This window comes from Chiloscyllium punctatum, chromosome 15 (assembly GCF_047496795.1).
Source record: "Chiloscyllium punctatum isolate Juve2018m chromosome 15, sChiPun1.3, whole genome shotgun sequence".
NCBI lineage: Eukaryota > Metazoa > Chordata > Chondrichthyes > Orectolobiformes > Hemiscylliidae > Chiloscyllium > Chiloscyllium punctatum.
The window spans coordinates 53278406-53304674 of record NC_092753.1 but is presented as its reverse complement, the minus strand read 5'-3'; the positions used below and the strand labels follow the sequence as shown (position 1 = coordinate 53304674).

At 39.4% G+C, this 26269-nt stretch overlaps 1 protein-coding gene across 3 annotated transcripts in view; it reads right to left on the bottom strand.

The window, feature by feature from the left end:
* The window catches only part of usp9 (ubiquitin specific peptidase 9), a 259627-nt gene that overhangs the window by 58450 nt on the left and 174908 nt on the right, over positions 1-26269 (bottom strand). For all 3 annotated transcript variants that reach the window (XM_072585147.1, XM_072585145.1, XM_072585144.1), the window contains 6 exons: positions 24107-24314; positions 20286-20506; positions 18588-18775; positions 17963-18136; positions 9583-9724; positions 4837-5587 (listed from right to left, as the gene is read on the bottom strand). In XM_072585147.1, the coding sequence (XP_072441248.1) occupies positions 4837-5587; positions 9583-9724; positions 17963-18136; positions 18588-18775; positions 20286-20506; positions 24107-24314 (1684 nt within the window). The remainder of the gene's footprint in view (positions 1-4836; positions 5588-9582; positions 9725-17962; positions 18137-18587; positions 18776-20285; positions 20507-24106; positions 24315-26269) is intronic.

Sequence of the window (26269 nt, the reverse complement as noted above, 5' to 3'; positions counted from 1 at the left end):
TTACTTTTGTCTTTTTCTAATCGTTTTAACAACAGAATCGCAGTTGTTAGTGTATTTCCAGATTTTTGTTTTACCTCTGACTCTTACATCCCAAATTATAATTTCCCCCTTACCCGGTCTTGGATGCTTTGATATACAACATTTTACCATACTTGATCCCTTGCCCCTTCAATTCAAAACTTTCTCTGACTTCTCCATTAGACAGTTCAGAAGATAGGTATAGACCCCACTTTCCCGACTGCTGGAGCCAGTGCAAAATTCTGATTAAGAGTCACTAGACTCAAAACATTAACTGTTTTTCTCTCCACAAATGTCAGACCTGTTGTGCTTCTCCAGCACTTTGTTTTGTTCCTTGAACTGGACTCACTTCACGCACAATCTTTGAACTGGGCATTCATCTCTCTAATCTGACTTGCTCTATATGCCAGTGAGCATGTGGCTCAGGTAATAATCAGAGGTTACAACTTTAGAGGTTCTGATTCTAATTTGGCACTCAGCTTCTCATCGTGACCACCTCCATTGTGCTGCCCATATCGTTGTTAACTACATGGGCCATGATGACTGAATCAAGTAATTTTCCCCTCTCTCATGCAAACAGTATCTGTAGTTCAGTTTCCAACTCATACTCTGAAGTGAAGCTCCTTGAACTTCACACACTTGCCCCAGACAGGTTTGCTCTTGATCAGCATGGCATCCAGGGGCTCCCACATGCGACAATCGTGACATCATTGCCTATCCTTCATGTGCTTCATGGAAAAGTTTAATTATTTTATTGATTTTATACTTTGAAAAGTAAGCTTCATTAACCTCATCACGAGGTGCTATATTCCATTTAAACTTCAGACTCGGATACCAAATTGCTTGCTTTATTTCCTGTACAAAAGGAAGGAAACCATTCCGGAGGCTGAAAATGTTTAGGAAAAGCTGAAGTAAACTAATACAACAACTCTTTCCCTTCCTCTTCCCTAACTCCCTTAATCATTTACTCTGGTACTCTATTGTAATCATTTTCAAGGGCTAAATTGCTCTGAGTTGGTTAGTTTTATGTGCTAATAAAGCCTTGACTCACTTACGGATCCAGTTTCAGATGGTTCTTTACAAATACACAGTCTTTGTTTCATCCTGCAAATGAATAACTTCCTGTACCATGGAGCTATGGTCAATTTACTCACCTTCTGCGCAGGCCCTGATAACTACTTCAGCTTTGCATGTAGTGTGTACAAAAAAAATCAAACCTGTAAATGAACTGGCATACGTGTGGAGATTGCCATTAAGAACACTTCCACAAGGACAGCAGAAATGCATTTCAATGACCTCAAACCAGCCCTAAAAAGATCAAACATACCCAATAACTCAGGAGAGATTCTAGTTTATGACTGATCAAAATGGAGCAAGCTGAGTCAGGAAAGAACCAAACACGTTTATACACTTCATGGGAGCATGCAGAGACGTCAAAGGAAGTGTATAAACCTCAAAACAATGATTTATCCAACCTTTCATGCATCACCTGTCCCAGCACAGCATGCAGGTCACACAGTCGATCGAACAGCTATCTCAGAACCCACTTGATTCCAAGAAGAAGAATTTCAGTTCTGAGATACCTGAGCTAATGGGTCACAGTTGATACATGGCAATGACAGGATTTTGCAATTGAGGGTGAGAGAATTAATTTAGGCCAGAGGGATACAATAACTCACGCTTAGTGGTTTGAGGACAAATGTGTGTGTATTGGAGTGTATAAAATATAAAGTGAACACAAATTTTGAATTTGAGTCACAGCCCTGAGCGGAAATGAAAGTGCATTTGCCAATTTTAGTCACTCACTATGGAGTTGGCCAATATAAAATCTGCCAATTTATCATCACAAAGTTTTAAAACTATACCTTCATTTTCTTTTGCTAAGCTTAGAAGCGAGGAACTTGCTACTGTGATTGGTTTTCATTGCACTTTTGCAAATAAGGATTGTTGCATATTATTTTTCTATAGCTTAATACTGGACAAAGCTGTAAGTGACATCCCATTTCTTGATAAAAAGAATAGACCAAAGAATGCACAATTTTGAAATCTGAATTTGAGACCCTCATTCTAAACACAATCTATTTGACACAATGCATAGACTAGCAAACAAAAACAAATTGCTGGAGAAATTCATATCTGGCAGCATTTGTAGAGAGAAAGCAGAGTTAATATTTTGGGTCCAGTGACCTTTCTTCAGAAGGTATGCTGAATTTTCCAGCAATTTCTATTTTTGTTCGATTTCCAACATCCACAGTTTTTTCATTTTGTTTGTTACAGAGCAGCAAATGCTGTTTTAGTTGTGCAAACAGGCTGGTATAATGGTCAATGTGCTACACTTACTTATTTACTGAGGTCTCACGACAATAAACCAAGGTCACATGCAACTTAAATGCTTTGGTCTTGAAGGGAAAACAAGTTAGCTGCAAAGTCATGAGTCTTTTCAGTTTCCGCATGCTAGGACACCAAAAATGCCAGGAAAGTGCAAGCATTCCAAATCAACTAGAGGAACCTCGATTATCCAAACACCAATTATCTGAAAATCTGATTATCCGAAGGAGATCTCGAGGTCCCAGTAGAAACATTACATCAAAGAAGTGCTTCCAACAGTGATCGCGTCTTTTGTTTACAGTGATTAAACAGGCAGAGTCTCCAAATGACTGACCTCCCTCTCTCTCCGCCCACAGTTTCCCTGGAATTCTACAGAGAGGTGTACCCTAACCGTTGGATAGGGGAGTGGTGGTCAGGGGGCAGTGCTGGGGGCGGAGTCTTGCGCGGTGTGCTGCTACAGTCTCCTGAATGGGGAGCAGACTTTAAAAACTCAGGCCCCAGAGGAAAGGCATTTAATTGAATAATCGATTATCCGAATGAAGTAGTGCCTGCCCATCTCATTCAGACAATCGAGGTTCTCCTGTACACTGTTAATGCACCCATTGCTTCTGTTGATCGTAAGTAACACAGTTACACAGGCAACTTGGTTGCCGTTATCTTCCACATCAGAATGATGTACGTAGGTGGTACTTTGATACAGTATTTGCTTCCTTATCAGCTAGGTGGTGGTGGTATCGCTCTTCTGGAAAAGAAGAGATGCAGACCCTTTCGTCCAACTAGTCCACACCGACGATGTACCTAAACCAAACTGGTCCCACTTGCCTCGATTTGGCCCATATCCCTCTAAACTTTTGCTCTTTATGTACTTATCCAAATGTCTTTCAAATATTGTAAATGTACCGTTTCCACCACTTCCTGTGTGAAAAAAGTTGCCCTCATGTCCTTTTCAAAATCTTTCTCCTCTCACCTTACCTATGCCCCTCAGGATTTTATAAACCTCTGTTAGGTCACCCATAAATGTTCCAGTGAAATAAGTCCAAAACTATCTTGACAACTCAAACCTGCCATAGATGGCAATATTCTGGTAAATCTTTTCTCAACTCTCTCCAATTTAATATCCTTTCTATGGCAGGGTTACCAGAACTGTACACAGTACTCCAGAAGAGGCCTTGCCAACATCCTGTACAACCTCAACATGACATCCCAACTCCTACATTCAAAAGTTTGAGCAATGAAAACAAGAGTGCTAAGCACTTTAACGGTTCTGCCTACATGTGATGCAATTTTCAAAGAATATTTTTAAACTGGAATGTTTCTAGGAAGGTGGACCAAACTGTTAGTGTGCAACCATACTCGTAACAAGATACTTCTTAGACTTCATCTGGAATATTGTGTGCAGTTTTGGGTCCTACATCATTGTAAGACATGAATACATTACAGAGCCAACGTAGAAGCAATTTTGGTGCAGTGATAGTATCCCTACCCCTGGATTATCTCCGGTTTCAAGCCCCACGGGCTCCAGAAGTGTGGGACAGCAATTCTGAACAATTTGACAAAAGTACTTTTCTTAAAAACAAGAATGGTTCCATGAATAGAAACTTCAGTTATGTGGAGACTGAGCTAGTTAGGCCTGTTCTGGGAGAGAAACATTTTATAGATGTTTGCAACTTCACGAGTGGGCTGAATGGATAAAAGAGACAGCAGCTTTTTCCACTCATTCAAGTTACAAGAGTAAGAGGGCACGCATTTAAAGTGATGTTGGATGATATGGTGGAAAAACAACGTTTTACACAGCAAAGAATTACAGTCTTCAATGTGGAAATGTGGAGGAGGAAGTTTCAATTGAGCCATTCAAGAGAGCACTGGACGATTATCTGGATATAACTCATGCAGAAAGGGAGGAGGAAAAAGGAGATTGCTTACTGCCAATGATACTTATTTGAAGAACCACTGTAAGCATGATGGGCCAAAAGGCCTCCTTCTGAACTGTAATAATTCTGTAATTTGTATAACATACCAACATAACACTTATCAGACCAGCTTCTGAATTAAAAGTGGAGCTGTGGGATTAGATTTGGATTGCTCCAGTTAAAAGTCTAAGTTTCAAAACCTCATGGAAGATTACTTAACACCTTCCTGAAGTGCTACTGGGTCAATAACATTGAAATACTCTTCACCAAGTGTTCTATGAATAAAGAATTCACTTGAAACTAGTAAAATGACATTGCATCTTGTGTACTTTTGAACTTTGTAACATAATGCATTGCTGGCTGGCTAGATTGTAAAAACCTCACTTTAAAATAAACTGTATACCGTTAGCACTTAGTTTCTGACCATAAACACTTCATGGACAACACACACTTTCACAAACCTTTACTTTCAAACAGAGATCTTAAAAGTCAGCATCATTAAAATTCCAACAATGAAATAAAAGATTTTGCATTTCTTAAGATGAAATATAATATTAGCCAAGACAGAAGGTATACTCACCAGGTGGAGGATTCAGGTAGACACTGTTACAGGTCAGTAGTTTCTTAATAAATTGGAAATACTCCAGGCTATACTGCATTCTATTGTGCATGAACTGCACATTCTGTTTCCGTACACTTCGTTCAATGACACTTGGCATTTTTATCTGGTGTGGTTTTATACTAATCTCCAGTTCAGAAATGTACTTAATTAATTCATTATCTTTAGCTAGTGTGTCCATACGTTCATAAAACAGTATGTAAGCATTCCACCATCGCTTTTGCCGCCTGTATGACATTCGTTTCATCATATGGTCAAAAACTTCACCCATATACTCGCCACCAAAGCACTGGTTTTTCATTTCTTCATCATCATCCATTTTGCACTCAGTTACATCACCATCATCAAACTTATACCATTTGTTTTTCTCACCATCTCCACCATTTCGTTGAATGATGTATGAGTAATAATGTCCTCCACTTGCCTGACCACTATGGACTAACACACCAACCAGTCTATATTTAGTGCTACCAGGCTGCTCGTTATCTGGCTGTTCATTTTGAATCAACTGATTTTCTGGGTTGATGTCATCCCCTTCCAATTTGGCAACCCCAGCCACAGTGTAAGGTTCCATATCCAGCTCTCTTGGAAATTCAAAATAGTCATTGAATTTAATTGCACATTCCCTTTCCCAGTCATAGTCAAATCGCTTCAGTTGAATTGCTAAAACTGGTGGCAGTTTCTTGATTAGTAAACGCTTCACTGTATCAACCTGCAAAACAGAAAAGACATTAAATATAATGAAGTTTAAGTGATTACACATATATAAATATCAAAAGAAACCTCAGCCTATACAAGAGTACACAACTTTTAAAGCACATTTTCTTACATATATTCTCTCTTTATACGCCTTTACTAAAGCAGCTGCAGTCAGTACAAGTTATCCTGTACTTCACCCAATCATGTGTAATGAGCATGATCTGGAGATGCCGGTGTTGGACTTGGGTGTACAAAGTTAAAAGTCACAACACCAGGTTATAGTCCAACAGGTCTAATTGGAAGCACACTAGCTTTCGGAGCGGTGCTCCTTCATCAGACAGGACCACCTGATGAAGGAGCGTCACTCCGTAAGCTCGTGTGCTTCCAATTAAACATGTGGACTATAACCTGGTGTTGTGTGATTTTTAACCATGTATAATGGGGACATTCAACTGAAATGTACAGCAGCTAACCAACAAATTCATCTTTCAGTTTACAGCAACACTTGTTAAATAGAACATAGAGAACAACATTACTTTAGTATTATGAAATACCAACAGTTAAGACATGGGTATTGACTTCAAACAAACTTATGAAGGGTTCAGGTAACAAACATTTTGAAGTTAGGGCAGCACGGTGGTTCAGTGGTTAGCATTGCGACCTCACAGCACCAGGATCCTAGATTCAATTCTAATCTTGGTCAACTGTCCGTGTGGAGTCTGCCCGGGTTTTCTCCGGGTACGCCGGTTTCCTCCCACAATCCAAAGATGTGCAGGTTAAGTGGATTGGCCGTGCTAAGTTGCCCATAGTGTTAGGTGCATTAGTCAGAGGGAAATGGGTCTGGGTGGGTTACTCTTTGGAGGGTCAGTGTGGACTTGTTGGGCCAAAGGGTCTGTTTCCACACTGTAGGGAATCTAATCTAATCTAAAACTGCAACATCGCAAACTTGTGTCAGCCTCCACCCTATCTGTAACCAGCACAGCTTGCTTAATTACAAATATCAGGCAACAAGTGATCAGAACCTAACACAAGAACGAGATTAGGAAGTATTTTACAAAGTAAATATGGTAAATGTTTCAAACTTTATTCTAAAAACAGTTTTACATGGTAGATTGTTAGTTTTCCATTTACTTGATAGGTTTTTGTCTAAAAAGGTGGTAAAAGTTTTTTTTGGATTAGATCATAGATCAGGATAGTTAAATAGCAAACTACTTTTAAAGTGCTAACAATACATTTACCATTTTCCAGGTGTGACCTTAACTTTGCACCTCTCAGCAGTTTAAACTTTCCATGGCACAGTTCAGAGAAAGAGTTCTTCACTTAACCTAATCAACACCTTGATCAAATACCAAAAATATTAACCAGTCATTATTTCATGACAGGTTCTAGGGTCTTGTAGAATCCCCGAATCCCTCCAGTGTGGAGGCAGCAATTAACTGCATGACATTACACTCTAATTTTATACTAATTTGTTCAGATATGCGGGAGTCACAGGAATCAACAACATTTACTGACTGCCTCCAGTTGCCCTGGAGGTGGTGGTGGTGGAGGTGGAGGTACTTGCTTAAACTGAAGTCAACTATAGTTTGGGAGTTGCAGGAAAGTTGATCAAGAAACAATGAAGCAACAGTGATATAGTTCCAAACTTGGATGGAGGATGATTTAGAAGGGAAATTGTAAATATTAGCATTTGCATGCGCTTGCACCTTCGTCCTCTTGAAGGAGTAGATTGCAGATTTGGAACGATAACATAACAGCCTTAATGCATTACTGCAATTCATCTTGCATATGGTGCACAGTTCTACTACTATGAATGATGGTGAAGGAACAGTACGTTGAATGTGATGGATGAGGTGCCAATCAAGCAGACTTTGCCCTGCACGATGTCAAGCTTCTTGCTTGTTGTTCAAGCCAGCCCCAGTTCAATGCATTCCATCACACTCCTGATTTGTGATTTTTAACTGTTGGAGAGGCATTGGGGAGATATGTAGATTGTGATTTGTTATCAGAGGACTACCTTATTCAAAAGATCTTTGAATTTAAAGAACTTGAGAGAATATAGCTCACAAATGTTTAAAAATTGCACTTTTACCACCACCCACCAAAGCTGTAGCATACATGCTATCTTGACACTTTATTTTAGCGCTGAGCAAGAGTCATCTGACCTCAAAATGTTAGTTTGCGCTCACTCCATGGATGCCATCTGACCCGCTGTAATCTCCACTGTTTATTGTTTTCAGGCCAAATTTTGTATTTTGGATTACACAGCCAACTGCCACTAATTTAGCTCACATGATACATCTTAAAAATGGATGTTTTCAAGGTACTGGAAAATGACAACTACATTGCACTAAGTGGGCTGGAAAAAGAGAACATATTCCCCCTCACAATCTATGAACAACCGCTATAAGCAGCGATGTGAAATTCTCAATCCAGTTATTTCAACATGTCCATCTCACACATTAGATCTGCTATCAAATACAGTCTCAACGGATGGGCTTCAACTTATAATCATAACATGTTTGCTAATCTCTACAAAAGTTCTGATTGATACAAATGTGAGGGACTATTTTAATATTAGCTTCCTAGGTTTTGAAGCATCAGTGCATCTACATGGAGGAAATGGTGGGAGATGACAACAGTTAGTCAGGTTATGAAAGCCCTGGTCACAGAAATTAGCCCAGTGAATATTTAAACCTGGAGGAAAAAGCTTTGTAGGTCAACACTTGGAGGGACTAAAGGTGCAGTGGCAGAAGACAAAGAAAACCTGTATGAAGCTGTAAACCTCTTAAAATAGCTGAATTAGTTGTCAGCTGTTGAGCAGGTGGAGGGCTTAATAATTGCTAAACAATGGATTTATTTTAAATGCTGGGACGAGATCAGATTGGGATCTCTGTTTGGTGCAGATGATTTGGATCGAAGGGTCAGTTTCCATGTTGTATGACTATGACTCTACATTGAATGGAATTCCACCTAACATTTAAGGTTTAGCAATTCTCTTCCTCACCAACAGGTACATATCCTGGTTAATTCTGCATTGCTGTCCTAACCCTATATCGCTCAGATGTTGCTTCATTCTTATAAACAGAATGTCAGTGGCACATTCCAGTGCTGCAACCTAATCACCCCAACCAAATTGTTGCCAAAAGCAAAAGATATTATTGAATTAGAAATCTATAGTATGGAAGATGGCATTTCAGCCCACGGCAACACTGAGCCAGCTAGCATCGATTTATTCATACTTTCCAGCATGGGCAGCCTGATAGTTGCTAGATGTGCCACAAGACTGCAGCACTAAGAATAATGATGCATGAATCAATCATGGTTCAAACTTTCCAACAGGATTTTCAGAAATATTTTTGCAGGTCCTTTTGTTAAAATCCCTACAGGGTTGCTCATGCCTAAATTCTCACTGGAGAGCCATGCAACAATTAAGAAACTGTTATGAGTTACATTAGCACACAAAGGACCTCTTTCTCTACTCCGAATTCCTCTCCTTGACCTCTCCATGTGATCTCCTCCACTGTCCCTTCCCCACTGTCCCCATTATGTATCTCTCAAAATGTGTATTTTGTTATCTCTACAGGAAACACTACAGAAGATCCACTTATATTGGGGAAAAGAATTCAAACATTAACAGTTACCATTAAAATGATCAGCAAACATGATCCTAAGGAGAAAAGAAAGGATAAACCTAATTATGAATAAACAATTGCAACACTGAGCAATAACTAGTGAATGCTCATGTGTTGTTGCTAACATAAGCAACTGATACCTTGGTTTACCAATGCATCAATTAAAATGGTCTCGATTATTGAGGGAGAACAACATGCCTATGAGGTTGGTTGGTTGGTGCATCCTGGTGGATAACAATTTTTAATCCAAATCTGTGTACATATTGAATGGAAGAAAGCAGGCGATCTTTTAAATTCTCAAATAGAAGTCAAATCACAAAATACTTAAATAGTCATGGATTAAGAACTAAGAATTTAAGAGAAAATTGCTTACCTTTTTGTTGCATTTCTCACAATGGTATGCATTGGCACCTTCCAGTAGGTCTCCTTTGACATACTGCTCAAGTGAATCAAGCAGATTTTGATGATTTCTAATGTCAACATTCAGTGTTGTGAAGGATTCCTCACATTCATATCTAAAAAAAAGCAAAAATGTATTGCAGTCATGACACCAGAAGTATATTACAATACAAAAGTGCAGAAATATTATAAACTGTTATGAAATTAATGACAGAATTCAAGAGGACAGAGACTAGCGGATGGGGCACATGTGGCAGAATAAGTTTCAAGTAGGGAAGTGTGAACAATATATTGTAATGTTAAGGACAAATTACACAAAATATAGCATACAAGCTTAAAAGGGTTCAGTAACCAGTAAATTGTTGTCAATCTGCCCTGCCAGTTTCAAACTATTTCAAGTCATATACAGGATCCTGGACAGGTTTCTGATTAAACAGTGAAAAGGCTTTGAGTAAATTTTATTAAATCATTGTTTCCATTTGAACTGGAGCATTGCATCCACTTCAGGACCAAGGTCAAGACATTGGACAAGATGCAAAGCCTTCAGAGAACAGTTCCCTGGATGAACGACCGCAGTGACAAGGATATACTGGAGAACCTGGGGCTGGTGTTCAGAGAGAAGACGGAGGGTTTTGTTTTGGGAAGGGTGGGATAGAATTTGATAAGTGTTCAAAACACTGTGACTAGAGTAGATAGGGACAAACAGCTCACATACACCAATGTGCTGTGCATGCTCACAAAGGAGATCACATCCAGAGTGAGACACAATCGGAGTATATAGTTCGGGGAATTTTGAGATAATGGAATTTGGAGGGGGAGAACGGGGTGCTTTAAGATCTGAGCTTATAGGGTCTTTTAACAGGATCAATTCAAGCCCAAGATCTGGGGCCCAACACAAGAAAGAATGTCACTGTAGGAAAACCACAAGATTATTGGTTGGTAGAATAACAACTATTACTAGTTACTTTCAAATCGAAGGTGAAGAGAGGAAATATTTACAAGTTGCAAACTAAAAGACTAGCAGGAAATTTTCAAAAATCAAATTAAGAACAAAGTGAATAATATTGAGACTAACCAGATGATGCATTGTACCTGGACTATGTAGTGACTACATCTATAACAAGTGTTGGTTGACTGAGCAACTCTAGCTCAGTTGACGAGTTGAAGTCTGAGCTTCAATATTGTGACACATGAATGAGGGCGAAAAAGATGCATGGACACCTTCAGGAGGCAGTCACACCAGAGATTAACTAACTCAAATTTGATAAGTGGTCAGAGAGAGGAGAGTGAGACTACAAGTGGGGCAGATAGAGTAATCCAGCACAGTGCTGAAAGAATCTCAGCCCTTGAGCTTGTCTAACAGGTGTGAGATTCTTGTTCCCTGTATGGACAAGACCAGAGGCCATAGGTAGATGAACAAACTATCCACAGCACTATGGTACAGGGCGACATTCAAGAGTGGGAATAGTACAGTTAGGAGAGTCGGCACAGTTCTGTGGCCAGGATCCAAAGTTCTGAAGGATGCCTGGCACTCAGGCTTAGAACATCTCATGAGCTGCACAGGAACTTGGAGTGGGAAGGGAAAATCCAATACCATACCATAGGAAGGAAGAGGAGAGAGATTCTGCTAAGGGAAGATGAGCAGACCCTTCGGTCCAACCCGCCCATGCCGACCAGATATCCCAACCCAATCTAGTCCCACCTGCCAGCACCCGGCCCACATCCTGCCAAACCGTTCCTATTCATACACCCATCTAAATGCCTCTTAAATGTTGCACTTGTACCAGTCTCCACCACTTCCTCTGCAGCTCATTCCATACACGTACCAACCTCTGAGTGAAAAAGTTGCCCCTTAGGTCTCTTTTATATCTTTCCCCTCTTACCCTAAAAACCTATGCCCTCTAGTTCTGGACTCGCCCATCTTAGGGAAAAACTTTGTCTATTTATCCTATTCTTGTCCATCAATTTTGTAAACCTCTATAAGGTCACCCTTCAGCCTCCAAAGCTCCAGGGAAAACAGCCCCAGCCTGTTCAGCCTCTCCCAATAGCTCAAAACCTCCAAGCCTGGCAACATCCTTGTAAATCTTTTCTGAACCCTTTCAAGTTTCACAACATCTTTCTGATAGGAAGGAAACCAGAACAGCATGCAATATTCCAAAAGTGGTCTAACCAATGTCCTGTACAGCTGCAACATGACCTACCAACTCCTGTACTCCATACTCTGACCAACTAAACGCCGCCTTCACTATCCTGTCTGCAACTCCACTTTCAAGGAGCTATGAACCTGCACTCCAAGGTCTCTTTGTTCAGCAACACTCCCTAGGACCTTACCATGAAGTGGATAAGTCCTGCTAAGATTTGCTTTCCCAAAATGCAGCACCTCACATTTATCTAAATTCAACTCCTCCTGCCACTTCTCAGCCCACTGGCCCATCTGATCAAGATCCTGTTGTAATCTGAAGTAACCCTCTTCACTGTCCACGACACCTCCAATTTTGGTGTCATCTGCAAACTTTCTAACTGTACCTCTTATGCTCACATCCAAATCATTTATATAGATGACGAAAAGTAGTGGACCCAGCACCGATCCTTGTTGCACTCCACTGGTCACAGGCCTCCAGTCTGAAAAACAACCCTCCACCACCACCCTCTGTCTTCTACCTTTGAGCCAGTTCTGTATCCAAATGGCTAATTCTCTCTGTATTCCATGAGATCTAACCTTGCTAACTAGTCTCCCATGGGGAACCTTGTCGAACGCCTTACTGAAGTCCATATAGATCACATCTACCGCTCTGCCCTCATCAATCCTCTTTGTTACTTCTTCAAAAAAAACTCAAATCAAGTTTGAGAGATGATTTCCCACGCACAGAGCCACGTTGACTATCCTGAATCCGTCCTTGCCTTGCCATCCTGTCCCTCCAGATTCCCTCAACCACCGACGTCAGGCTCACTGGTCTATAGTTCCCTGGCTTCTCCTTATTGCCCTTCTTAAACAGTGGCATCACGTCAGCCAACCTCCAGTCTTCCGGCACCTCACCTGTGACTATCGATGATACAAATATCTAAGCAAGAGGCCCAGCAATCACTTCCCTAGCTTCCCACAGTTTTAGGGTACACCTGATCATGTCCTGAGAATTTATCCACCTTTATGCATTTCAAGACATCTAGCACTTCCTCCTCTGTAATAGGGACATTTTTCAAGATGTCACCATCTATTTTCCTACATTCTATAACTTCCACGTTCTTTTCCACAGTAAACACGGATGCAAAATACTTGTTCAGTATCTCCCCCATCTCCTGCGGCTCCACACAAAGGCTGCGTTGCTGATCTTTGAGGGGCCCTATTCTCTCTCTAGTTACCCTTTTTTCCCTTAATGTATAGTAAGAACCCTTTTGGATGCTCCTTAATTCTATTTGCTAAAGCTATCTCATGCTCCCTTTTTGCCCTCCTGATTTCCCTCTTAAGTATACTCCTACTGCCTTTATAGTGTAAGGATTCACGTGATCTATCCTGTCGATACCAGACATATGCTTCCTTCTTTTTCTTGACCAAACCCTCAATTTCTTTAGTCATCCAGCATCCCCAATATCTACTTGCCTTTTCTTTCACCCTAACTGGAATATACTTTCTCTGGATTCTCGTTATCTCATTTCTGAAGGCTTTCCATTTCCCAGCTGTCCCTTTACCTGAGAACATTTGCCCCCAATCAGCTTTTGAAAATTCTTGCCTAATACCATCAAAATTGGCCTTTCTCGAATTTAGAACTTCACCTTTTAGATCTGGTCTATCCTTTTCCATCACTATTTAAAATCTAATGGAATTATGGTCACTTGCCCCAAAGTGCTCCCGCACTGACTCCTCCTTCACCTGCCTTGCCTTATTTCCCAAGAGTAGGTCAAGTTTTGCACCTTTTCTAGTAGGTAAATCCACATACTGAATCAGAAAATTGTCTTGTACACACAAATTCCTTTCTATCTAAACCCTTGACACTATGGCAGTCCCTGCTTATGTTTGGAAAGTTATTCTTACAGATAGCTGAGATCTCCTTCCAAATTTATTTCTCAATTTCCCTCTGACTATTAGGGCGTCTATAATACAATCCCAATAAGGTGATCATCCGTTTCTTATTTCTCAGTTCCACCCAACTAACTTCCCTGGATGTATTTCCAGGAATATCCTTCCTCAGCACAACTGTAATGCTATCCCTTATCAAAAACACCACTCCCCCTCCTCTCTTGCCTCCCCTTCTATCTTCCCTGTAGCATTTGTATCCTGGAACATTAAGCTGCCAGTCCTGTTTATCCCTGAGCCATGTTTCTGTAATTGCTATGACATCCCAGTCCCATGTTCCTAGCCATGCCCTGAGTTCATATGTCTTCCCTGTTAGGCCCCTTGCATTGAAATAAATGCAGTTTAATTTATTAGTCCTACCCTGACTATTTGACTCGCTTCTATTCTCAACTGTACCAGTCTCAAATCGACCTCTTTCCTCACTATCTCCCTGGGTCCCATCCCCCCAATTTTACTAGTTTAAATCTAGCAAACCTCCCTGCCAGTATATTAGTCCCCTTCCAATTTAGGTGCAATCTGTCCTTCTTGTACAGGTTACTTCTATTCAAAAAGAGATTCCAATGATCCAAAAATGTTCCCATACACCAGCTCATCAGCCATGCATTCATCTGCTCTATCCTCCATTCCTGCCCTCACTAGCCCGTAACACCGTGAATAATCCAGATAGCCAGAGGTCCTCTCTTTTAAATTCCTGCCTAACTCTGTGCAATCTCCCTTCAGAATCTCAACCTTTTCCCTTCCTATGTCGTTAGTTCCAATGTGGACAATGACCTCCTGCTGGCTCTCCTCACCAGTGAGAACATTCTGTATCCTCTGAGACATCCTGGATCCTGACATCAGGAAAGCAACATACCATTCTGATTTTTCACTGCTGGCCTCAGAAACATCTGTCTGTGCCTCGGACTATCCCCTAACACAATTGATCTCTTGGAACCCGACGTATCCCTCATTGCATTAGAGCGCATCTGAATACCAGAAACTTGGCTGTTCGTGCTACGTTCCCATGTGTATCGATCACCCCCTACATTTTCCAAAGCAGCATACTTGTTTGTAGTGGGGATAGCCACAGATGACTCCTGCACGAACTGCCTACCTCTCTTACCTTTCCTACAGTTAACCCATCTATGTGACTGCATCTGCGACATTTCCCCCTTCCTATAACTGCCATCCATCACCGCTGTTGCTGCAAATTCCTCATTGCCTCGAACTGTCTCTCTAACCGATCCACTTAAATGAACATTATACAAAACAAATGAGCTTGCAGCACAGGTTGAAATTGGTGGCTATGATGTTCAGAGTATCAGAGATATGGGAGCAAGGGGATTAAGGTTGAATATGTGCCTTATCAAAAAGGACAGGCAGATGGTCAAATGTGCCTTGTTAGTAAGAAATTAAATAAATAGCAAGTGAGATTGTCATAAGGTGCTGAATCTGTGTAGTTAGAGTTAGGAACTGCAAAGGAATAAAAAACCGATGGGAGTTGTGTAGAGGCTTCCAAACAGTCGTTAGGATGTGGGACAGAAAATAAGTCAGCATTAAAAAAAGACAAGAACAATTACATTAATCATTACAATTCAGTGTACATGAGGATGGGAAAAATCAGATTTGTAGCAGACCCCAAGAAAAGGAATTTGGGCAGTGTCAACAAGATGGTTATTTTTGGAAGAGCTATGGTTACAGCCAACTACAGAACAGGCAATTCTGGCTTTGGTGATGCATAAAGAGGCAGACTTGATTAGGGAGCTTAAAGGTAAAGGAACCCCAAGTGGGCAGAGACCATAACATAATAGAAATCACCCTGCAGAATGAGGGATTAAAAGCTGGAACCAAACAAAATAGTATTACAATTGAGTAAAATTAACTATCAAGACATGTTGGAGGAGCTGGCCAGAGCTGATTGGAAAGGGAGGCTAGCTGGGAATATAGTAGAGCAGCAGTCACAGGAGTTTCTAGGGGTATTTCAAGAAGCACACCAGAAATTCATCCCAACAAAAAAGTAACATGAAAGGGAGATGGTAACCATGGCTGACAAGGGAAGTCAGGGACAACATAAAAGCAAAATGCAATGACAGTAGTGGGAAGTCAGACGATTGGGAAGCCTTTAAAAACCAAAAGGACAAGTGACAATAAGGAGAGAAGAAGAAGAAACATTAGGGTAAGCTAGGTGGAAGTATAAAAGATTGCAACAGCTCTTTTAAAGATATCAGTTATAATTGAATGGTGCAGCAGACCTGAGTGGCCTAATTCTGTTCCTAAACTTGTGGTTTTATGTTCTAAGAATACTTGCAAAATTAAGTAATGGTGTCAAGAGGAAACAATCTTTATGCAGCAATTAGTTCTAAAATAGGTAGTTCCATAATGCGATGTTGCGTTCTTGTGCAACCCAATGTTATAGAAAAATCGTGATTTAGAAACAGCACTTAAAATATTGCGCTACAGCCAATGTTTTAAAAAAATTGCACATTAGAAACAGTGTCCCAATTTGTCAATTGCATAATAGCGAATTTGCATTAATGAAATTCACGTTATAGCAGAATGACCTGTACTCTGCTTGTGGGGCAGAACAAATTGAATTAGCACTTGCAAGCGAGTTATGAATAATTATCTCAGAGAATCAAAATGGATTAGTTGGGGATATTCTGGCAGCATCTGCGCAGACAAAATAGAGTTGCATTGAGCCCAGCGACCAGGGCGCTGAAGGGCCACTGGACTCAATATGTTAACTCTGCTTTCTCTCCACAGATAATGCCAGACCTGCTGAGTTTCTCCAGCAATTTCTGCTTTGGTTTTAGATTTATAGCATTCAATTCTTCGCTTTAATTATCTCGAGAATGAATTTTCAGCACTGAGGAAAAGATGGGTTATGGGACGTGCTCAGCTACTCGAGCTTCTATGTTGTAATGCTAAGTATTATAAATTGTGTGCTCAGTACAGTTCTACATTCCAATCCTGAGGTCAGGAATTTCAATGAAGTTCTTATGTTTTAAGAACCCCACTGAATCCAAATCAATTTTGCAACACCAAAATATGAAGTGAATTCAATTTCTTCATTTATCTCGCGTTCACCTTACCCATTAACAATTGCCTAGAATTTCACTGGAAGGTAACATGAATTGCAGATGCATGCCTTACTAGTATGTAAAAATACATTGCTGTTAGTTTAGCAAAACAGAGCTCACAGTCAACCTCCTATAGAGTTCCAATAATCTGTAAATTTGTGCTAATTAAAATTAGTGTTAGTACTTAACTAAAGATACTTTGCCAAGATTTACACTCCTGCCAGGCCACTCAGCCTTGAGTCAATGAAAGGAAACAAATGAAACTGTGGCAACTTGACCCCAAACATGTTGACTTGTGGCAAAAGGGATTTAAATTTTTTATTTTCCATTGTTTTACAGGAAGGCACTAAAAAAAAACTTTCTCCCTCATCTGAGTTATCTGCAATTCATTAGGATTCTTTCTCTCTCTTTTCATATAAACATGAACAAGTTATTCAGCCCATTGAGCACGCCCCACTATTCAATCATGGCTGAGTGAATATTAATGTCTTTTATTCATTCAATCCCTAGCACGATGACAAACCAAAAAAATCCCAACAGAATGGAGGGTTTTGTTCTAAGAGAGAGGGTGAATTCAAACAAATTGGACAACTGAGAGATGGTGTTCCAGAAACTTCTGAGCCACTACATATGCACTTTCCTAACGACCCAATTTCTTATATATTTCAGTATAGTTCAACTGATGCATTCCCAAACAATGCTCATTCTCCAGAGGGGTTGAGCAAAACTGTGACTGGTCATCTCTTTGCAAGGTTCTTCAAACATAATACTTACTCAAGCTTAAATTTTATTTTAAACTTAAAATAAAATACAATATTTGCAGTTATGAGCAATTCACTGAATAGTATAATTTTGCCAAGATGCATTCTCATTACACACTTTATCAAACTCCTACACGACAAACCCAGAAGTCACAATGCAACAAAGTTAATATTTGCTGCTGCATCTCTCATATGCCATTTTTTGTAAAATTTTACAACTTGGAACATTTAGAGATTGCCAATTATCTCACATTTTCTACTAAGTTATCAATGTTTTCACACAAAATCCAACCCGAGCTTCTCTTTCAATGAAGAAATTCAATTATTCTGACACAAATTGCACTGCTATCGGACTGGCAATTGTGCATTGAAAACTTAATTATTTATATTAACCACAATACTTAAAAATCCTTTTTAGCAGTGAGACAAAACAATGTAATATTAGACTTCTGTTGCATTCACCTGTGTGGACAGCCTTGACAAATCTTCTGATCAGCAAAGGAACCTCCAAGAACTTTGCTGAGCATAGTTGCATGTCCAAGAGCTTTCAAAGCTTCATCCAGACTATCTACTAAAGAGTTGAAGAATTCCAAAGCATCATGTTGCTCTCGAAGGTTGACTGGTTCACCCCAAAGCCTGGGGAAAGGACGTAATATTTTGTATTCTAGCACATGGTCTCAAGTCTTGCTTCAAATTCATAACTATTAAACTCGCACTCTCCAATTGTACACATGCAACCCACTTAAAGATCTGTTTGCAGTTATGTTAAATCATTCCCCACAGCTTTACGCATTAAAAATTGACAATCTTTTTTCCCCAATTGCCACCAAGTGCACAGTTCTCTGTCAATGCATTTGACAATTTAGTTAATTTTATTTTTACTTAAAATTCTATTTTCTCAATTTGCCAGAACACCAAGTGCAAAATACCATGCTCTTCTCTGTAGCCTCACTCTCTACCAACTGCCATTTATAGGAGTTGAGTTTCACACACAACTTTTCAGCAAAATGCAGTGAAAGCTTCTTCACCACAGGCAAGAACTTATTTCCCAAAGAAAAAAAACTTCTGCAATTTTCAAACTACAAACCTGAACTGTTTCCAGAAACCTCTAGGCACATAGTACTGCAATCTTGAGGCAGCCAAATGTCCAAAAATGACTTGCAGATGTCTCAGGACCCCAATATTGTATTCCTTTCGATCTTCAGTTTTTCCAATTACAGGTTTGTCATAATGGTGGTGGTAACTAAAAACATCATCTCTAGGATCGACATTGCTCTTTAAAAACATATTTTAAAAAATCAATTGAGATTAAAACAAAATGCTTCTCAACAGAAGCTAAATGCAACTTTGCAGCAACTTAATAATTAAATTTGAATCCAGAGGAACCTCAATTATCCAAAGAACACAGGCAGGGAGTATTTCATTCGGTAAATCGAATGCTGAAGTAACAATTTAGCCAAGCACCTGGACCTTGCGATTTAACCGAATAATCAGATCTTTGCATAATTGAATACTGGATAATAGAGGTTCCTCTGCATGTGCAATCACAATATCAAAAATCGCTAAAAGTATACTCAAAAATTATTTTGTTAAGCACAACTTTTCTTTTCGGAGAAAGTGAGGACTGCAGATACTGGAGATCAGAGTCAAAAAGTGTGGCGCTGGAAAAGCATCAGGACTTTCTGATGAAGAGCTTATGCTTGAAATGTTGACTCTCTTGCTCCTTGAATGCTACCTGACCAGCTGTGTTTTTCCAGTGCCATGCTTTTTGAATATCTAAAAATATAATGGAACAGACTTTGACTGCAGCGTATTTAATAACTGCTATTAATTTGACATACTCCAACTCAAAAATGCTTGGTCCAAGCAGCTTGAAGTTTTAGTTCCTCACAGGGAAGTGAGAGTAAAAAAGAGTGAGCAAAAAGCAGCGGAAGGATTCAGGAGGACAGCAAATAAAGTGGGGATTAATTCAATGCCTGGAGGTTTGGAGGGGAATCCTATGTTTGTTGATGGAGTGAACTGATAGAGGCAGAAGACAAAAGGAGAACAGGTTGTTTCAAATGAGAGTTGAAAATCATTTGACTCTACTCAACATAAAGGAATGACATTCCATTTTGAATAGTGACTCTCAGTGCCAGAGACGTTGATGTCTAATTGTTAATACTAACCACATTGTTCAATGGATATCAATACTTTTAATCATTTATTCTAAAATGTCTAGAGTGTGTTTAGCTTGTTTCTCTGGTGAAAAAATACTACCTCATTCTATTTGATGTAAGTCTCTGGTAAAGCAAACAGTGCAAGTGATTTGGCGAAGCCAACAGTACAGCTTCTGAACTTAGACAACATTTTGATATTTACATTGAATTGCATATTTAGCCCAAACTTCAAGTTGCTGCACCATTTATGCAGAATAAATAAAGCACCATTAGCTTCACCATTGTTTTGGCAACACAATCCACCCTAATAAAAAAAGTGACCAACGCCTATACAACTATGAAGGTTGTTGCAATAAGGTTAAAATGTGTGAGACCTTACAACATACTGAATATGTTGTTTTGTGTATTTGAGGGCTGGTTTCCAAAACAAGTTTTAAATACAAAAGTCCAAGGTATGTATATTTCAAGAAGATTTCACTACATTAACAAAACAAATTTAAAAATATTTCCAGTACAGGTAGTTGCCATTGACATTTACCAACAGCTTAGGTAGAAAAAGATTTAAGCATTTCAACAGACATGACTTGTCTTTTGACATAAATGTAATAGTTGTAACTTGTGTTCACCTCATTATCCTGTTTCTCATCACCAGATGTATCATCATCAACATCACTACCAGTGCCTTCAATTGTAAGGATACCATTTCTAATAGCTGGGATCATGTATAGCTGCTGAATAACAGAATTCATGTAACATGTAGCACCAGCATTCTTTAATCCTACAAATCCTTTTGATGGACGTGGCCCTACTGGTGGCAAGTATTCCCACTCTGTCAATGCTTCACAACCTAAACAAAAATTAAAATCTTAGAATCAATGAATAAAATTTCAGACAGATTTCATAATACCATACTGGAACACCAAAATGTTTTCAAGTGGTTCACTATATACAACTGCAACTGAAAAAGGTTGAAGCAGATCAAAACTACTATTGCTACAGGAGAAAATTAAACATCGATCAAATATGTGGAGTCATGATTGCCTCATGGGACCTATCAAAGGATAGCTAATGTCTGGAGTTCTGCTCACAATATATAGCATACAATTTGACAGTTTTTGCTTTGAAGAATCTAAACAGAGGAAGCCTCTAAAAAAAATTTAATAAAAATGCTCATAAAAAAATGGCTTTAACTAGTTATACTAATGGGTACTCTTGAGTACTTCATGTTCTATTCTCATAGCATGTAACAGTAACTGAATTATTGAAGGTACCAACTGGTGGAGGAGATCAGCATACAGCTATCACTAATTTTGCAACTTTACACCATTTAATTTCCTTTGATGCTGGAATGTGGCGAAATAAGCATAGAAAATGTTCAAACCAACAATATCATTTGAGAAAGACAACGGAAATTAAGACTGAAAGAAGAAATGCGTCGGAACATCTTAAAATAGTAGCTTCATTATTTATAACCTTTCAACATTTTTCTAGATTCTGTGAACATCTCAGCAGATTGGAAAATCACAAATTTAACACTTCTATTCAAGGAAGGGAGACACTAAGCAAGAAACTATGGGGCCAGTTAGCCTCACACTTTTCACTGTGAAAATGCTTAAATCCACTAACAAGATACTGACCGAGCATTTTGAAAATCAGAACAAACAGGCTGATTCAACACGGTTTTTGTCTTGAAGGAAAGTGTCTCATATTTATTAGTATTCTTTGAGAACAAGGGTGGATAAAAATAAAACAACAGGGTACGTGGACCATCAAAAATATTCGCCAAAGTGTCACATAAAAGATTACAACACATGGAATTATGGTACGGAGGGTCATATTACTGTGGATAGAGGACTGAGAAACTGAAAACAGACTTGGGATAAATGGGTTACAATTCCAGGATAGCCAATTGTAACCTGTAGAGAGCTGCAGGGATCAGTGCTGGTACCTAAACAATTTACAATCTATACTATTGCCTTGCACAAAAGGATGCACTCAATTGTAGCCAAATTTGCTGATGCTACAAAATATAGGCAGGAAAGCAAGTTGCGAAGAGCAAACTATGGTACTGCAAAGAGATATATTTAAACTATCAGAGTACACAAAAATTTGGTAAATCTATGTATTATGTGGGAAAATACGAGCACGCTCAAGTTGCAGGAAGTATAGAAAAGCAGAACATCGTTTAAAATAGAAGACTGCAGAATGCTACAATGTAAAGGGTGCCCTTGCTCATGAACCACCTGAAGTCAGCACCCAATTGCAGCGGGTAATTAAGACAACAAATGGAACACTAGCCTGTACAGGACAGAAGTGAAATGCACCAGAAGTACTTTTGTACAATTTTGCTCACATTAAAGAGGAACACACTTGTATTTGAAGCCATTTAGAGAAGATTTACTTGGTTGATTTCTTGGATGAAAGGGTTGCCTTACTTGGCAAGATTTGGCAGTTTGGGTCGATACAAGAGTAGGATCAGAATAGTCATATTAAATGGAGAGTTGACATGGGAAAGATTTTTTTGTGGAGGATCTAGAGCTGGGAACAAGTTTCACAAAGGATTATAGGAGACAAAAATGAGGGGTACTTGCATTTGAGGGTCAGCAAAACTTGAAATTCTCTACCCCAGTTAACTATGGAGGCTGTGTCAGTGAACATATTGAAGGTTGAGGAAGACGACTGCTCATTAACAATAATTGAGAGGTCAGGCAGGAAAGTAGAGTTAAGGCTACAACCAGATCAGCCACAACTTCACTGAATGGCAGAAGCAGCTTAAGGGGCTGAATAACTTACACATGCTGCTATATTTCTTGTGGAGTCTGCATCAACTAACTATATAAGGATGCCAAGATGGTTCGCTTTTTAAATGAGTTCAATTCTTGTATTGATGGTGCTTCATAAAGTCTTGATTCTTTTAGTGTATGAAAGACTCAGAGGCACATTTTAAGATGTACTATTAAATTGATAACACTTAAAAATACAGGTCAAAATCAGAAAAGACTGTACAATGTTGTTGCTAAAAGTATTAAAAGTCAAAAAAGTCCTTCATCCCTAAAACAGCCACACATAGGATAATAACTTCATCCATGATCAAGTTCAAACAAGATTGGCTGAAATATTGAAAGGCAAATATTTTATGATGCAATTTCTTTACTGCTACTTGGTAAGGAATAAAACTTACTGCTTCGAATGCTTCACTTTTTGTTCTAACATCAAATGTAAAATGTCTGTCAATTGAGAACGGTTTTTGTTTACTTTCTTCTTTTCAATTCAGTTCCTCTCTATGATGGCAAATAGGGGAACACACCAACCATCCAAGTCACCTCTATACATGACTACCCATCCCCATTAACATTTCTTTTTCAGTAAAAGGTGTCACTGATTGAAGTACTGTTCTCAAATTGCTACCACCTCCATGCCATTCAACAAGCCATTCTTCAGTTAAGAGTTCCTGAGCATCTGCAGGCTGTTTTGATGGCATGGCACAGAACCAAAGTTAAGCTCTCCACACTATAAATATTAATATTTTGGGAATAAATATTGGAAATATGTAGGTCAGGCAGCACTTGCGGAGAAAAAGTTAATGTTTCAGGTTCTGATTAAGGGTCACCAAGCTGAAATGTTAACTATTGGTCTCTTACTGATGCTGCCTAACCTGCTAAGTATTTCTAGCATTTTTCTGATTTTATTTCAGTTCTCCAGGACTTAGTTCATATATACACGTGACTCTGAGCTTGGTAACCTGGTAATTTTAAGAGACACGAGCGTGTATTTAATTCAGTTAAAGGAAAACCACCTTGGCTTAGAAAATTGAGCCAAGAAAAGGTTAGGACTTCAATAACAAGGATCACATTGTTTCACCTGATAATTATGTAGGAGATATGGTGCATTAGAAGCAAGGATTTTGGCTCTTCCCAGAGACACTGAAGGAAAGTTTAGCAGCCACTGCATCATACCAAGACTTTTATTGATCAAGTTCCTTTCATGGCTTTAAGGCATCCCAAGGTTTTTACCACTAATGTAGTAATTTTGAATTGGAGTTATTGCTACAACAAAGCAGCAGTGAATTTGAGCACAGCAAGTCCTCAAAAAATCAAAATGTAATTTGTTTTTGTGATGCTGAGGGACAAATGTCTTCAGGAAACCTTTTGTTTAAAAAAAAGTTCATCCAAAAGATCTTTTACATGCAAAGCAGCCTGATTGGGTCTCAGGTTCAATATTTTGTCTGAATGATGGCTCTTCTTAAAAGTTTGTGCTCAAGTCCATAAAGTTATACTTTGACCCACAGCCTGTTGATCAGACAAAATTGCTGTCATCTGAATCATAGTTGAAATGACTAGAAGTAAAGCTATCTTTCTATGAACTTCCTGCCTTCAATGCATTCATGGAGACTTTGCACCTTCATCTACATGCTTACCATCTTATCTAGTGAACAATTTTCAAATACCTGCATAATACATATCCGTCATAGTGTCGACTATTTGTTTGAGGTTTTGCACACAGCCAACAGCCAGTGCTACCAACAACTCAAAGCTGGCATTGATTGCAGCAGGTGCACTACAGACAGGAATGGCCTGTTCAGATGGCAATTCGCCGCTTTTCTTGTACTGTAGATAAACATTAGAGGCTGGAAATATGAAGTCATCTATCAGTTCCTATAGATTCAAGTCAGAAAAAGAGATTTCAGTTACTCATTAACTTAATTTCATTGTCTGCAGTGCATGAACAAAAAACATGAATAGTTAAATGTTAAAATATCAATTCACATTTAAAATTTCAGATTTCTATTTCGTCAAATGGGACTGAGGACAGTATAATCATTTGGGGAATTTTTAAAAATGGTTGTTACCATAATACTCCAAATTCAATCAACGGCTCCAGGCAAAATTAGGTTTTTTTTGCAATGTGTTGACATGTTGCACAATTATTTAAGTTCACACAAAGATTTACTTTATATAATGTTTAGTCTTTTAGCTCCAAACGTTATTCCCTTGTTCAAGAACAGGAATAGGGTTAATCCTGGGAATTACAGATCAGTCTTGTGTCAGTGGTGGGCAAATTATTGGAGAATATTCTGAGAGACAAGATTTATGATTACTTGGAAAACCATAGATTGATTAGAGATTGTCAGCATGGTTTTGAGTGGGGGAGGCCATGCCTCAAGCCTTATTGAATTCCTTGAGGATGTGACAAAACACATTGATGAAGGTAGGGCACAGGATGTGGTGTACATGGATTTTAGCAAGGTATTTGATAAGGTTCCCCATGGTAAGCTCATTCAGAAAGTAAGGAAGCATGGGATACAGGGAAGTTTGACTGTCTGGATACAGAATTGGCTGGCCAATACAAGACAGAGGGTAGTAGTGGATGGAAATGATTCAGCCAAGAACTCACTAACCAGTGGTGTTCCGTAGTGATTGGTTCTGGGACTTCTGCTCTGTCATTTTCATCAATGACTTGGCTGAGGAAGCCGAAGGATAGGTTAGAAAGTTCGGCGATGACACGAAGGTTGGTGGTTCGTGGATAGTGCGGAGGGCTGTTGTAGGTTGCAACAGGTCGTTGACAGGGTGCAGAGCTGGGCTGATCAGTGACAGCTGGAGTTCAACTTGGAAAAGTGAAATGATTCCTTTTGAAAGGTCAAATTTCAATGCAGAATACAAAGTTAAAAGCAGGATTCTTGACAGTGTGGAGGAAGAGAGGGATCTTGAGGTCCACGTCCTCAAAGTTAAGGCGGCATATGGTATGTTGGTTTTCATTAGTGGGGGATTGAGTTTAAGAGCCATGAGATTATGCTGCAGCTCTACTGGGCCCTAGTTAAACTACACTTGGAATATTGTATTCAGTTTTGACTGCCTCATTATAGGAAGGATATGGAAGCTTTAGAAAGGGTGCAGAGGAGTTTTTCCAGGATGCTGCCTGGACTGGAGGACATGTCTTATTAAGAAAGGTTGAGGGAGTTAAGGCTTTTCCCTTTGGAGCAAAGGGTGAAAGGCGACTTGACAGAGTGTACAAGATGATGAGAGGCACAGGCAGAATGGATAGCCAGAGAGACTTTTCCCAGGGTGGAAATGGCAATGATGGGGAATAATTTTAAGGTGATTGGAGGAAGGTTTAGAGGAGATGTAAGAGGTAGGTTCTTTACAGAGTGGTGAGTGCATGAAATGTACTGCCAGCAGTGAGTATACAGTAAGATAGATTAGGGACATTTAAGTGACTCTTGGATAGGCATATGGATGATTGTAAAATGAAGGGTATGTAGGTTAGTTGATCTTAAATAGGATAAAAGGTCAGCACAACATCAAGGGCCAAAGTGCCTGTACTGTGCTGTACTATGTTCCACAAAGTAACATTAAAACTCAAAAGCAAATCAGCATTATAGCCTAAATGCAGAGGGAAAACCTGACAATTTGGCTGCAGAAGGATATGTAAATCAGGTGATAAGTTACAATAAATTCAAATACTTATGTCAAACTCTGAAATTCCATTTGTCAACCACCCTTTCCCACTTAAGATGATGGATGACAAAAGCCCTTTGGAACTGGAATCAAATGTCTTGGGTAGGAATGAAATTCAAGCCTCTTCCCAATCATGAAAGGCACCTGTGATCCAG